General features: G+C 38.8%; 1 protein-coding gene across 2 annotated transcripts in view; it reads right to left on the bottom strand.

Moving 5' to 3' along the window:
* Positions 1–5,769, bottom strand: part of tox2 (TOX high mobility group box family member 2) — a 116,193-nt gene extending 110,424 nt beyond the window's left edge. For both annotated transcript variants that reach the window (XM_058055116.2, XM_058055117.2), the window contains exon 1: positions 5,624–5,769. In XM_058055116.2, coding sequence (XP_057911099.2) covers positions 5,624–5,710 — 87 coding nt within the window. In that variant the 5' untranslated portion in view covers positions 5,711–5,769. The remainder of the gene's footprint in view (positions 1–5,623) is intronic.
* Between the last annotated feature and the right edge of the window lie 9,776 nt (positions 5,770–15,545).

Genomic DNA, 15,545 nt, shown 5'->3' with positions numbered 1-15,545 from the left:
TTTCCAAACTTTTCTTCAGTTGCCCCCCTTTTGGAAATGACATTATTTTACTCCCCACCCAGTCATGTAAAACATAACTCACAAAACATGAAAACCATAACTCCAATAATCACAGCAGTGGCCACTTTCACAATTCCAAAAATACACTGGGGAGTTTACCAAACCACCAAGAACAAACAAAAACCTAAACATTTTTTTTCCGCTGTACACGGAACCGCACGGCTGCCTGCTGCAGCGCTTCTACACACAATAACAGTCCACAAAGCAGCACATATTTGGAGCTTTACCATGTTCTGGGTCGCAGGAAGGGATTCATGACGTACGTTGTGTGTCAAAAACACAGCGAAAAAAAAGCGCAGAAGTAGGAAATACAAAGCGGCAGTGTTCAATATCCTTGCTGTAAATGATGATAATGATGGCCGTGTTTTTGTGAGAGGATTGTGACAAGTGGATCAGACATTTTGATGAGCTTGTTGGGTATTATGGAGCCTGGTGCTGTCATAAATTGAAAATTAGGCGATACTGATGATTATTCTCATTTACATTATGCATCCATTTGTAACCATTTTCAAGCTACAATGTTTTGAAATAATAATATATTTTTTTGTTTGTTTTTTTTTATATTTTGAAATAATAATATCAAAACTAAATATTATCCGGTCGAGTGGTTAGCGCGCAGACCTCACAGCTAGGAGACCAGGGTTCAATTCCTCCCACATTCCAAAAACATGCTAGGTTAATTGGCGACTCCAAATTGTCCATAGGTATGAATGTGAGTGTGAATGGTTGTTTGTCGATATGTGCCCTGTGATTGGCTGGCGACCAGTCTAGGGTGTACCCCGCCACTCGCCCAAAGTATATTTATATTTGGGAATATTTTCCAAAAAGAAGATGAGATAACACTGTGGCTGTATTTGAAGTATCATGAGTAGCATCCTTCAGTTTTATCTACCTTTAAAATATCGGTTGCTGTGAAACTCACACCTGTTACAATGTAGAGTGTTTCACACAGGATTGCAATCTATCTGTGGTGTGCTAGCAATACAGCCTAGATGCATGATGCATGTAATTTTGATGTATGTTGTGGGAGACAAATATCACAAACAAGATGGAGAGTTTTTAGAAGAGGGAGGGCCCAACAGCAGCGATGGATGCTAGTTGAAAAATAAAAGTGTCAAATAAAACCAGTAAAAGTTGGTAACACTGATCCCTCTTGCTACGTCATCTTCTTTCATGTCTCCCTTTAGGATTGTAGATGATGCCTCTGGGAGTTTTTAGATGAGGGAGGGCCCCACAGCAGCGATGGAAGCTGGTTGAAAAATAAAAGTGTCAAATAAGAACAGTAAAAGTTGGTAACACTGATCCCTCTTGCTACGTCATCTTCTCTCCTGTCTCACTTTAGGATTGTAGATGATGAATATGAATGTGGTCAAAGAGCTGTTTTTTTCCTTACAGTTTCTCATGAACTCTAAAACATTATTAAAGATTTAAAAATGAACTTGCTACATAAAATGAGTTTTCACGTTTCAGAAATAACAGCTCTCTCCAATTATCACTCTACCCTCTTTGCGGTTTAGATTTAAAAAAAACGCCTTGGCTATAATAACAGCATAAATGGAGCGCTGCCCTCGGAGAACTGTAAATAAAGAGCAGCCAAAAGCTGAAAATACATTTTTTATCCAGACTCTCACCAAATCTTAGCATAGCATAATCCCACTGTGTTGCCACGTTAAACTGCAGCAAAGCTTGAAAGATTTATGCACAGTACTGCACATGTGCTTATATATTTATATACTGTATTACCATGTACATGCTTTATAATGTATCTCCAGATTCTAAAGTATATATACTACAGTGTAATTACAGGACAGGATGGGAGAGAGAGTGTAGTGGAGGAGCTCCAGTAATCTATCCAACTTCATTTCAGCAAAGTGATTCTGCCCCGGGGGGGCGGGGGGGGGGGGGGGGGGGGGGGGGGTATGCACAAGTCATAATGCATTTGACAATTGGTCCAGCTCCTCTAACACAGGCATTTGCAAAAAAAAAAAAAAAAAAAAGAGACCTTCAGCACTGAAGTGTACACTGAGCAAACAAGCCTCCCACTCAGTCAGAGGAGACGCACGGGGGCTTCAAAGATTAGGAAAAATCTTGGGCAAAATGTAAAGATGACTCATGGTGATTGTGCAAGTGCGGGACAAGTTGGACAGAGAGAAAAGGAGCTCACACAGCTCCAGGCTCCATGGCGGGAGGAATCGATGCTTCTTTCTTTTCTGTCCTCTTTTGTACAAAAAAAAAAAAAAGTGGATGTGCAAAGGGTCACTTTTGTCAAGCTACGGAAGCACAATGGTCATTGTTTGATTTGAACGCAACAAAAAAAACGCAGTCAAAGGTCAAGTGCGTATTGATTATAGTTCCTGGCAGATATCAATCAATCATTCCTAATAAGCACCAACCGGCTTCATTTGACATATTCCTCAATCATTTACTCTTTTGGGTATCCAAGCAGGGGTTCCAAAATGATGTGAGCTTCTGTACAGTAAATTTATGCCAATATATGATGTATTTGCCTCCGTAAAATACATTTGTACATGCAGTCACTCCCTAAGAAACAACACTAGACACAGGAAGTACAGTCTTTTATAGGCGGATGGTGACATACTGTACATAATATATGGAATATGTACACTTCCTGGTTAATGTGTGATATTATGTACACATATGTCGTAATATGTAATATTACATAATAATGTAACATAATAATGCTCATCTATCACAATTGGTTATTGTGGTTGTTGAACATGTTTCTAAAGACGACGCAATTTGTGATACAAACTTTTCATTTATTTTTGGTGGCCCATAATGAATAATATTATATCATAACGTATATGTTCATCAATAGCTTGACAACAGTAGCCACGTATACATGGACCCAAATATTCCAATTTAATTCGGGTATTTGCTCAAACGGAAAGTATAACCTTTGTATACACCTCATTCCGAAAGAAAAGTGCCAATCCGAATGAAAATATAATTGGATTCACAGGGGTGGAATATTCCTTTCCCCAATCCGATTGAGGTATCTTGTTGTTGTCAGACTGTGTTCTTCTTTGTGGTGTTTTTGTTGTTTATTGGCGGTTGGCAAGCAGCTTTCGTGTGCATTAGCGCCATCTGTGGAACAGAATATAAACCCTTCTATACGCCATTCACAAGTCCAGGTTTATTAAAAAAGAAAATACATATCTATATAAAACATGTGCCGAGCTTAATTATAAAATATTAGCAAGATTGAACTTTATCTTTTCCTGTTCTTTCAGCGAATGCTGAGATATGACGTAACACGCAGCTCATGACGTTCTTCGATTTAAAAAAAAAAATGGAGGCGAGGAGGTTTTTGATTCAAACTAAATTTCAAGACTGGACCAACAAAAAACTGGCAATAAGGAGTTATTCCAACAAGCGAAAGAAAAACTTGAGGAAGTCGGTATCACGTGATGTTGGTGTTTACGCTTTACTGCGCATGCCCCATTGACTATTCTCGTTGATTATAGCGGCGCATGTAGACAAGAGATTGGAATATTCCTTTCCATGTATACCATTGCTTTCGGAAATGTCATTCGGAAAGATTCCATTCGGAAAGAGAAAAAGTCCTCATGTAAACGTGGCTAGTGCAAATGGACAGGCGGTCATCAACAGCAAATCAAACATTACGTAACAGGACAGATAGCACACAGCAACAATGAACTCCAATTCTAGGTGGGTAGAAACGACGGAGCACTAACAACAAGAATGTAACTTTATTGTTATTTAAAAGGTGCCTGCAAGGCATGCTTGGTACTACTTGACATTTCAAAAAAGTGAGCTATTCACATTTTTTTAAGCCATCCACACAACACCACAGATGGATTGCAGTCCTGTGGAAAAACACTGCAGCTCTTATATAGGATTACGCCTGCAATGGGCCTTCTAAACTAGAATTCTAAAAAAAATGTATTACCATTTTTTTACAAACTGCACCCTATCCATGCAAGATCATCCCCTTAACAGTAAGGATCTCTGCACCTGCAGCTGAGGCAGTGCTAAAGACAAAAAAGATGCAACAAAAAAGGTCACAACAACCCACGCTGTCATTACTTAACAGTTATGTGTGGTGTGGTAGTACCACATCAAACTACATAACGTGTCAGTGGCAGCTGTTACCTTAAGTAAAGGAGGACGTTGTGTGTTATACGATTCTGCCCTTGAAAGCCATACCTGCCCCTCATAGTGCGCTTGCTCACTGGATCATGACGGCTACTACACTTCATTATGTAACTGGTCCTTGCGAGGCAGGCAGGACATGATGACAAAAGTTGTGTTCAAATGGGGGGATAGAAATTGGACTTTTGGGTTGGCGTTGCAAATGTGCATAAGTATAATAAAAATGACGATAGTCAGTCAGTAACACAAAATAAAATAACAAATATTTTGATTTAACTTACATAAAAATATAACATACTATGGCAGATTCAGACCAGGAAGTGCAAAGGAAGTAACCGCTTTGATTATCTTCACACTTAAACCAAACCAATCTGGGTGATGATTTGAAAATAATAATAATTTCTGGGCTGTGTGAATATATTATAATTTCTTAGTGTGATGTTTATTTCCTTGTAACATTGAATATGTTAAATCCTTTGTTATCATGTTCAAATTGTTCATTTGGAATATGCAACGTCCACAAATGGCCCCTATGCCACACATGTGCACCCTTACTGTAACTCAGGTCCTATACCTATAGTACACTGCTTTCTCTCTAATATACACAAAGTGGAAAACTGAATTTCCTAAAGTGCTTTTTTTTAAGTATGGTTCGCCGATGAACTTCAGTTACATGAACTATGCAGTCTTCATGGTCTAGTGCTTGAAAAATAAAATGAAAAATCCAAACACAGACTCCATTTGGGTTGGAATGAGCTCAAAAGCTAACAGTGTCTTAATTGCCATTATAGTAAGAGATTAGAGCATTAAATTGACTACTTATTGGACTGTTACTACCAAAAAACTACATCCCAAGATGTAAAAAGGGTAAAAAAATAAACCGTATTACCCCCAAATCACAACCAAAGTAAGAAAAAAGTGCAGTATACATGCTATTTCTTCTAAGAAAACAGATAATGTGCATGCAAAAACAACAAAATGTTGCATTATTCATCCAAATACTACCATGTGACACTATTTGTTCTCCATCAGAGCACCACAACCACACAGCCAGCCACCATACAACACTAATGCACCACATATTGCTGATTATTGGACTCCAGTGTCGTTATGAATGCTGTAAATTCACATTTCAATGCCACTCAAGCACAGTGAAGGTCCAAACACTTTAACATAGACAGTACAGAGGCAGCTTGTGCGCACTAACTCCAAACCAGCATTACGCGCCGGAGAAACGCATAAAGCAGGTGCACGCCTGCTTTTGTCTACTTTTTAGCCTACTATACAAGATACTCAAGCAAAGTTACGGTTGCCGATGTGAGCTTTCACCTCGAACTACTTGTCATTGTAGCCACAAAGAACCAGAAAGCCGCGTTCGGACAACATGCATGAGTTCGCCGACGTGCAAGTCAATGTGTTTCTTTACCTTGTTGGAGTGATAATAGTCCAAAGTGGAGTCAGGCGTTAACGCACCCACGCTGGAGGGGGGAGCCGGGTAGAACCTGACGTCCATCTCAGGGTCAGCGGGACTGGTGAGAGTAAAGCTCCTGGAAAAAGAAGCTTGCGCGTCTCTCTCTCTCTCTCTCTCTCTCTCTCTCTCTCTCTATCGCTCTGTGGCTCTCTGTCTCTCTGTGTCTCTCTCTTTCTCTCCCTCACGCTCTCTATGCTCTACCGTTGTACTTTGAGCTCGCATATCCAGCCAAGTAACTGGCAAACTGCGACCTCTACCGGCACTGTGGGGAATACGTTTCAATTCAAATCAACAGGAAGTTTTGCAATTTATGGGTAAAAAGAATTAAACTGAAAAATTGAGCAATGGTTATTTTATACAACACTCCTGATCAAAATTGCAATACCAAAATTAAAAAATAATAATAATTATTATTATTATTTAGTAAGCATTTTTGTGCAATACTTTGTTTTTTATATTCAGTATAGTTACTCCAGATTCCATTCTCAATGCAATATACTAAGTTCTATGTGAAGTATTTCTATAATGCCTCATATTAACTCACTAGCAAGATCTCAGTGTATAGACTGGTCATATATCTCATCTCGTTTCATATTATCTGCATACTGTATTTGTAGTATATAACTCTGGGTAAAACTGTTGATTTTGTTAATACTTGGGTTGTTTATATTCTTTATTTCTCTATATTGTGTATTTTGTACTGCTTAACTGATCATGTACTCTTGCTGCTGTGCAACGCAAATAAAGGCATATCTTATCTTATCTTAAACTGTTTGCCATCCATCCCCAAATGTTGTCAGTTGGATTTAGATCAGGTAAACAAGCAGGATGGTCCACAAGACTCCAAGAATAAAAATGTAAATGATATGCAAAATGAACTGTAACTAATATTATTATACTAACCATTGCTTCACATGCAGTATTTTTCATTTGCAGTTATATTATAGTGGATCTTTTCCCACTTTTCTGACCTATAAATGTAATTAGGATGTTGTATTCATGTGTTAAACGATGCTAAAGTTTCAGATAATGAGATTTGCATTTGGAAGTGAGCCCTGAAAGAAGTTTGGGATGGATCAGAATACTCAGTTTCAGAGGATGTTCAAACACTGGCGGTTTGTGATGTCACAGATTGTATGTGTAGCATTATAGAGTGTGCATACAGGGAGTGGGGTGTTGCTAATAGCCATTTTCCACCACAATCAGTGGGTTGACCCAAGTTTTATAAACACTGGTAGTCCTGCAAAAAACATGTAATGACCACATTTACACTTTACCGATGCGGTAGAAAACACTAAAATGTTACTTAAAAGTTGCTTATCATTGCAGAACTAACCTCTTTTCTTGAGAAACAGTCTATACTGGACTCTGTATCCATCCTGTATCCATTTTAAAATGATAAAATCGCCGGTTATCAACTCGTATACCATTTATCAACACCTATAAAATTGGGTTGTTTTAAAAATAAAATAAAAATATGTTGTTTTAATTGTAATACTTTTATTTAATAAAAATCTTACTATATTATTTTCTCCAAATAATAACATCACATTTCTAGAAACGTAACGATCACAGAATAAAATTAATGACGTCCCCAACAATCCACAGACCACCCCAAAATAGTCACTTTTTATTAGTATTCATTATTTAATGTGTTCCCAGATACGTATGTAAACCCCATATACATAAGAAATTCAGTGACATACTGAACACTCTCATTGTTGCACATAATTTCATTACATTGGTTGAAATGAAAGAGCTCTTCTCTTACAAAAAAAACACGTATAAAAGCCCTTATAAAGGGTTAACAAGAATGCTTGATGCAGTCATAGTGGACCACTGGTGGCTTCGCTGTTACACACACACACTCATACACACACTGGTGGACACAACAGGATGTAAGTGCAGAACAATGTCTAAGCATGAGCTTGAAGAAGGAAAATAACATTCTGATGGCCAAAATGTTTTTCCTTGTGTGCAGGAGGAAAGTTTTTTTTTTTTTTTTTTTTAAGCTGAGGCTGTTTGTTTGGGTTCACTTGCTGTCTCAGTGGACAACTTCAGCCTCTGTCAGGGTTGCAATTATACATTACACAACACGGGTCCAGGGGAGTGTGTGTCTCCAAGAAGCACTATTGTGTACCACTTTATCACTAATACAGTGTTTAGTGAATAACATGGACCCGTTATGACTCCACATCACCCACAGTAAGAGACTTTTGGAAACATGAATAAACTGAGCTGAGAACTGGACAATGAGCTAGCCATTGAGCTAGCAAAACGCCACGAATTGAGTGGTTGAAACTTGCAAGACCAAAGATGGAGGACACAGCTTATATGTGAAGTGCTTTCTGTCAGTCGAGTGGTTAGTGCGCAGACCTCACAGCTAGGAGATGAGGGTTCAATTCCATCATCGGCCATCTCTGTGTGGAGTTTGCATGGGTGGGTTTTCTCCGGGTACTCCGGTTTCCTCCCACATTCCAAAAACATGCTCGGTTAATTGGAGACTCCAAATTGTCTATAGGTATGAATGTGAGTGTGAATGGTTGTTTGTCTATATGTGCCCTGTGATTGGCTGGCGACCAGTCCAGGGTGTACCCCGCCTCTCGCCCGAAGACAGCTGGGATAGGCTCCCGCAACCCTCGTGAGGAAAAGCGGTACAAAATGAATGAATGATTGAATGCTGTTGTACACCTCCTGGTGTCGCTGGGAGCACTTCCTGATTCCCAGCATGCTTTGCGGCAAAGTCTATGTAAATAGCACTTCAGTTGCTACATTAAAGTCACATAGTTGTTAGTTATTGTTATTCACAACCAGTAAGAGTGTCTTATTTATTTGTATTTATCGGTTGTGTTGCTGTGTGATGTTTTGGAGTTTTCTTGTGTCCACACACCATGACTGAGATTGTTATGCTGAGAAATCACCGATGGTGAATTCTAACAGGCAGAGTTGTTGTTGAATGTAGGGGAGTTGTCATCTGTCTCAAGACCCTTGAGCGCCAAATATATATATAAAGATTTTTTTAAATTGTCACTTTTATTTTGTTCATTCCCGTACAACACTGAAATTCACTTCCAATTCTAATGGCTTCAAGTTTCGATTCAACAACAAACGCTCAGTTAAAGAAAAACAAAACGAGTACGTTGACCTAGCTAAAGTGCTTTCCATTTAGCTTGAAAATGCATAAGAGAAAAAAGTTTAAAGAGCTGAATGGGTCGTCTTGATTGAGCCAAAATGGATATACAAACACAGAGAAAGTCAAAAGCAAAGTCATTATTATTATTATTATTATGAAGGCAAAGAGCATTCAATTAGTGACACACACAAACCTTAATCGCACAAAGCAAAAATCAGTCGTGTTTTTTTTCAGCATAATTTGTACAAATGCATGTTTTTGTGTACAGTCATTATTAATGAGTCATCTCCACTCGGACCTGTTCAACCACTTCCTGTTTACTTTGTCTGCAGGTGCCTAAGAAACACTAAATGAGCTGTGCTGCTACATAAATGATACATAACATAAATAATGTGACATTAACCCGTAGCATTCTTATGTATTTGTGTATTCACTTCTACATGTATCTAATCTTAAAAACGGTCGGTTTCCGTTTTTTCACTGCAGCCTCACATGTGACTACAGTGTTCCCTCATTTTTCGAGGGGGATAGGTTCCCATAGAGCTCGCAATAAGTGAAATCTGCAAAGTAGCAACATCATTACACAGTATATGTTTTAAGGCTCTAAAACCTATTACCATAACATTTCTTCACTTTTTCAGACAGGCTTTTATCTCTTGTAATTATCAACCTACGAGTCTGACAAAAAAAATTATCAAGTCACTCATATGTTGCTCCTGTAACCATACCTTTTCATCCTGGCGCTGTACTGTAGTGTTTTTGTATCCTTGTTAAAACATATTGCATATGTTTCGGTCCTCCTCCTTCAACCCAAACATTCATTCACACGCTAGCAAGCAAGCAACAATAAACAGCAAAAATAAATGTAGTGAAGTAGTTATTGTAATAATTATTTATCCAAAGCCAGGCAAGACCTCACATAGTTGCTATTTACTAACCATGTACACAGTAAATCATGTGTCCCTTTCCCCTAAAAATGTTTGTGTCCACTTTAAGAAAGCTTAATGCTGTGGAATCTCGGTTAGTAGAAACAATTATTTCCAGAAGATCCAAATCGAAGCGAAACTGATAATATAAATAAATGTTATGTCATATACTAAATCATGTAAATCTGATTAATTCATTCTAGGAAGCCAAAAATGTGAAGTTAAGTTGAGTTTTTATCATTTTTAAATGGCTGTAAATTGAAGAAAAAAAACAAAATTCCAACATCAAGGCTATATTTTGGAGAAATTGTGACACCTCTGGCACTTATTTATAATCCAGGAGCAACATAAAATGATTTCTTACTCAAACTAAAAGTACATTATGAAGACTATAATAATCCTATAATCTTATCTTCTAAACTTCAAATTAAAAGAGCTGTAGTTTTAAAAGAATACAGATAAATATTTCAACATGTTATAGAGTACATAATGGCTGCACACGGAATTCTGCAGTTGTGTGTGTGACAAAAGTGCACCTTGACAGCTTCACTTCCCATAAGTAGTGTGAAGTGCAATGCCTTATTATCGTGACGTTAAATAACACTTGCATAACTCTGCATGTTTGTTACAGACGAGAGGGCACACTAATGATATTCTCCCATGCGGAGGAGGACATTTAAAGTGGATTTTGCCAACAATGCACAATGATGCATCTTATATTATGAGGATGCTCTTATGTACTATCCAAGAAGCACACTAAAACTATTATTTCATACGTCCTTCATGTTTTCAAGAGGATGACACTCTCCTCTATAGCAGACTTTGTTTTTAATTCTAAACATTACATGGTTTGTTGATTTATGTGTTATGTGTTTATGTGTAGTAATTTCTTTCATTCCCATTTAAATTGAAGGCATAAATAAGACCAATGCTCATGTGTGTTACTGTAAATGTGTTCTGAAGTGGCGTTCAGGGTTCAGAGTTGAGTTTTAGCTTGATGTAGATTACAGCCACAACAGTAGCCTATGTTAGGGAGTACTGGACCTGTTGTGAGACCTAACCTAATAATAACCTACCAGAAAAGCCTGTCTGGTGCTTGTGTGTCTCACCAAACATTACAGTAACATTACTATATGTAGAATACTACATCATCACAACATCTTTGAATGTGTCTTCTGAATACCTGATGTTTGTTAAATCATTTTGCCATTTTTAGACTGGAAAGTGCTTCATAATTTAGGCACAAATATATATAAAATGTACATTATTATGCATATTATTTGACTAATAATCAAAGGGTATTAAACCACAAAACAGCATGATTTATTAATATATTTTTGAACACCATCATAGAATGAAGGCTGCATGGTGGACGAGTGGTTTGCGTGCAGGCCATACAGCTAGGAGTCCGGGTTTGAGTTCCTGTATGTTCTCCCCATGCGCGAGGTTAATGCGAGGTTAATTGGCGACTCCAAATTGTCCATAGGTACGAATTTAATGTAACTGTCAGGAAAATATGACATGGGTTCTATTCTCTGCTTGGCATCTCTATGTGGAATTTTCATGTTCTCCCTGTGCATGTGTGGGTTTCCTCCGGGTACTCCGGTTTCCTCCCACATTCCAAAAACATGCTAGGTTAATTGCCGACGACAGTTATCGATAGGTATGAATGTGAGTGTGAATGGTTGTTTGTCTATATGTGCCCTGTGATTGGCTGGCGACCAGTCCAGGGTGTACTCCGCCTCTCGCCCGAAGAAAGCTGTGATAGGCTCCAGCATGCCCGTGACCCTCGTGAGGATTAGCAGTAGAAAATGGATGGATGAATGATAGAATGAAGCCTCAAATAGCAAAATGTTTCAGTGTAATAAAACTCAAATAAAGTAAAACTATCTTAGGGAATTAATCCTTTGGATGCTCAACGAGCTAATGTCTCTACTCAAGAAATGTGTACCCCGCCTCTTGCCCGAAGAAAGCTGGGATAGGCTCCAGCATGCCTGCGACCCTCTTGAGGATAAGCTGTAGAAAATGGATGAATGGATGATAGAATGAAGCCTCAAATAACAAAATGTTTCAGTAAAATAAAACTCAAATAAAGTAAAACTAACTTGGGGAATTAATCTTCTGGTTGCTCAATAAGCTAATGTCTCTACCCAAGAAATGTTGTTTGACTTTTGAGGCATATTTTCACTTAAAATTGTGAGTGAACTCCACCGTTTGGAATGGTTAAGTTTTGGTGTTCCACAGGGTTGAGAAGATATAGAAGTAAAAATGCTACTTTTAACCAACTTGCAGTAGAGTATGTATCAAATATTGTATTACACCATAAAGGGGAGCTCAGTGGTGAACCTTTGCTAACCTTTACTAGTTGCTGACCCTCCATAATGACACGATGTTGCCTCTTGTTCCGTTGCACAATCGCCTATTCAAACAAGTGCCATTCATGCAGACCCCCACCCCTGCTCCCTGCCCCCTCCATCCTGCCAGTGACCCTGTTACTGACTACTTCTACACTTCTGCTGTTAACAATATTCACTATTCATGAAGCAGGTTTGATTAGATGACACAAGTGCACCAATAAGAGCATTCATTTTTGAGGATACTAGAATAGATACATTTCTTAATATAATAAATAAATCATATACATATATACTGCCAACTCACACTTAAATGCAACCTCCTCTTCATCATCCTCTCACTGACCAGCTTGTATTGCACATGCTAAGATGAATGGAAGTAGGAGTGGAGAATGAAAGAAAAGCAAAGGAAGGATAAGATTGGGGAGGGGGGTTGCCCTTTGACTGGATTTAAAGGACTACGGCATTTCATTTCCAGAAAAGGGGGAGCATCATCGTTTTTGTTACATCCTTTAAGGGAGTAACCTAATTGATGAATGTTTCCATCTTATTGAGATGTAGACGTGGAGGGAGGGGCGGGTGCAGAATAATTGGAGCCTCTTCTTCATTCCCAAGTCTTAAAACAGAAAGACACTGGAAAAAAGTTGTTGTAGTAGACCACGGGTCTCCAACGTGCAGCCCAAGGGTCATTTGCAGCCCCCAGTTTGTGTTTTTGTTCCATAATTTCCGGATTATATGGCACTACATTTTTCATACATTTTGAACCCTGGATCTTAAGCAATGATGCAGCTAATTTATGGATAAAATAACAACATTTCCGGGGCGGCACGGCGGTCGAGTGGTTAGCGCGCAGACCTCACAGCTAGGAGACCAGGGTTCAATTCCACCCTCGGCCATCTCTGTGTGGAGTTTGCATGTTCTCCCCGTGCATGCGTGGGTTTTCTCCGGGTACTCCGGTTTCCTCCCACATTCCAAAAACATGCTAGGTTAATTGGTGACTCCAAATTGTCCATAGGTATGAATGAGAGTGTGAATGGTTGTTTGCCCTGTGATTGGCTGGCGACCAGTCCAGGGTGTATCCCGCCTCTCGCCCGAAGACAGCTGGGATAGGCTCCAGCACCCCCGCGACCCTTGTGAGGAAAAGCGGTAGAAAATGAATGAATGAATGAATGAACAACATTTCCCATGATGCTTAGAGTGCAAAGTCAGGAAGTAGTGAATTGGAATAGTGAAGAGGATGCAGCATGTTTTGATCTCAGAATCCTCAGTAAGTTTGATCAACACTTAACTCTGAAGAATGCTGCTTAAGGGGCTCCTATAATGTTGTTGACTCCTATAGAGCAGCTTTCTAGATCTTCCAGAATCTGCACCTATTCCAGCTGTATTTCCTTGGCTCCCCAAAACGGTCTGTTTTAATTTATTCCACCCACGGCCCGCCTCCCACTGTGATTGGTCACACTCCTAACACAAAATAGTGCAGCAGAGCGGGAGGTGGACAGGCCTACAGTTTGTACCCGGGCATGCCCATATAAGTAAAATACTCTCTGAAACTGAGCATTGAGAGTTATCCTAACCTTCTTTCAGAGCTCACATCCAAATACGGAAACCTTCTTATCTGAAACTTTGTCAATACAACATTCTAACAACATTTATAAGCCATAAAAGTGGAAAAAGCATAAAAGGTCCACTTTAAAACACCGTACAGTAAAAAGGTACATGATGAAAACATTATTTCCATTCATTCTTTTGTGAAGTGTTTCTTAAAAATTGTATTTATTGACTGAAAGCTTCACACCAAGCTAAGCTGGGCTGGTCAATGTTTATATTCACTATATAAGGTAGGTGGTATGGAGTCTCCATAGCAACAAGAGATCTGTTCTTCCTTCTCCAGTCGTACAAGCCTGTGGACCGTCATTTTGATTTAGAGTTATATTACAGCAAAAATCTTCTTTAAAGGTGCCATCAAAAGAGGAAAAATAAAAACATTTTCCTTCATTTGAAGCTCTGAGCAGGTACACTGCTTTGGAAAAGAATGTTTTCATGTCTTTTATTCTGTGACACATTATACATAAGAGTTTGATTTCAAGCTTTGCAGGCCTGAGAATTCAATGAAGGCATAAGAGTGCAATATGCAATACGGAGGGTGAAAACAGAGCCGCATGTGTAAGCTAAACATGCTATACCAACAAGAAGTGTTTTCCAAGCATAATGAAATCATTTAGGTTTGGAAGAGCTGCAATTCAAACCAACAAACCAGTGGAGAGAAGCCAAAACAGTAGCAACCTTTATCCAGCGTGCCGTATTAAATATGAAAGGTCAGCTGCATAGTGGGGGGAAGGTAGCGCTGTGTACAGACATAGACAAAATACTGTATAGCTTCTATCAGGAGAACTCAACCCCCCACCCCCCACCCCCCATGCTGCCCCCAGAGGTCATTTGAATGTAAAGTGAGCAGAAAATGCATGATTTTAATCTCACTTTTTTGTCCTTCTACTGCACTTGAAAATGAATGTGTACTCTTTCTAGCTAACATTGTCTTTTTCACTTTGCAGGGCGTTGGCTTCACGTTCTCCACTACTGGAGTCAAATGTAGTGAAATTTAAATATTAGAGTCAATTGAACGTGTCCATAAGTGAAGCACACTGAGTGATATTCACACATTTCCTTGATATTTCAAATTCATTTTTTAAGTAATTGTTTAATTGAAATAACAAAAAAAATTAATTTGTAGTTGATGACCCATCGCCACCTCTGCTTTGAATTTCATGACTTCACTCTACCATGGTTTTTCTACAATATATTCATATAAAGTTGTTGAATATGGCCTATTATAAGTCAGAAAATTGTATATATATATGTTTGTCTAAATTAAGCATTTCCAAGCATAAAATGAACTACAATACACATATAAGGCATTCAGTTATTTAATGTAATTGGCATCAAAATTAAAAATGGATGCATCTATTCATCAATTTTCTATACTACTTATCCTCAGTAGGGTTGCGGGCATGCTGGAGCCTATCCCAGCTGTCTTTAGGTCGCCTAAACTGGTCGCCAGCCAATCACAGGGCACATATAGACAAACAACCATTCACACTCACATTCATACCTATGGACAATTTGGAGTCGGCAATTAACCTAGCATGTTTTTGGAATGTGGGAGGAAACCGGAGTACCCGGAGAAAACCCACACATGCACGGGGAGAACATGCAAACTCCACACAGAGATGGCCGAGGGTGGAATCGAACTTGGGTCTCCTAGCTGTGTAGCCTGCACGCTAACCACTTGGGGGATTAAATCATGATTCAAGAAAACACCAAATGTTATCCAAGATTCATTTTATCACCACTAGAACTCAGCAATGTTACAATTACTGTGAATTAACCGGACCAATGACAGATGTATTAGAGCCACATTGAAAAAAATTATAATAATCTACGATTTTGAGAAAAGAGTGAAAATT

The sequence above is a fragment of the Doryrhamphus excisus genome, linkage group LG18 (genome assembly GCF_037039965.1).
Source record: "Doryrhamphus excisus strain RoL-2023G ecotype Guam linkage group LG18, RoL_Dexc_Guam_v1.1, whole genome shotgun sequence".
Lineage (NCBI taxonomy): Eukaryota > Metazoa > Chordata > Actinopteri > Syngnathiformes > Syngnathidae > Doryrhamphus > Doryrhamphus excisus.
This window is presented reverse-complemented; position numbering and strand designations above follow the sequence as displayed.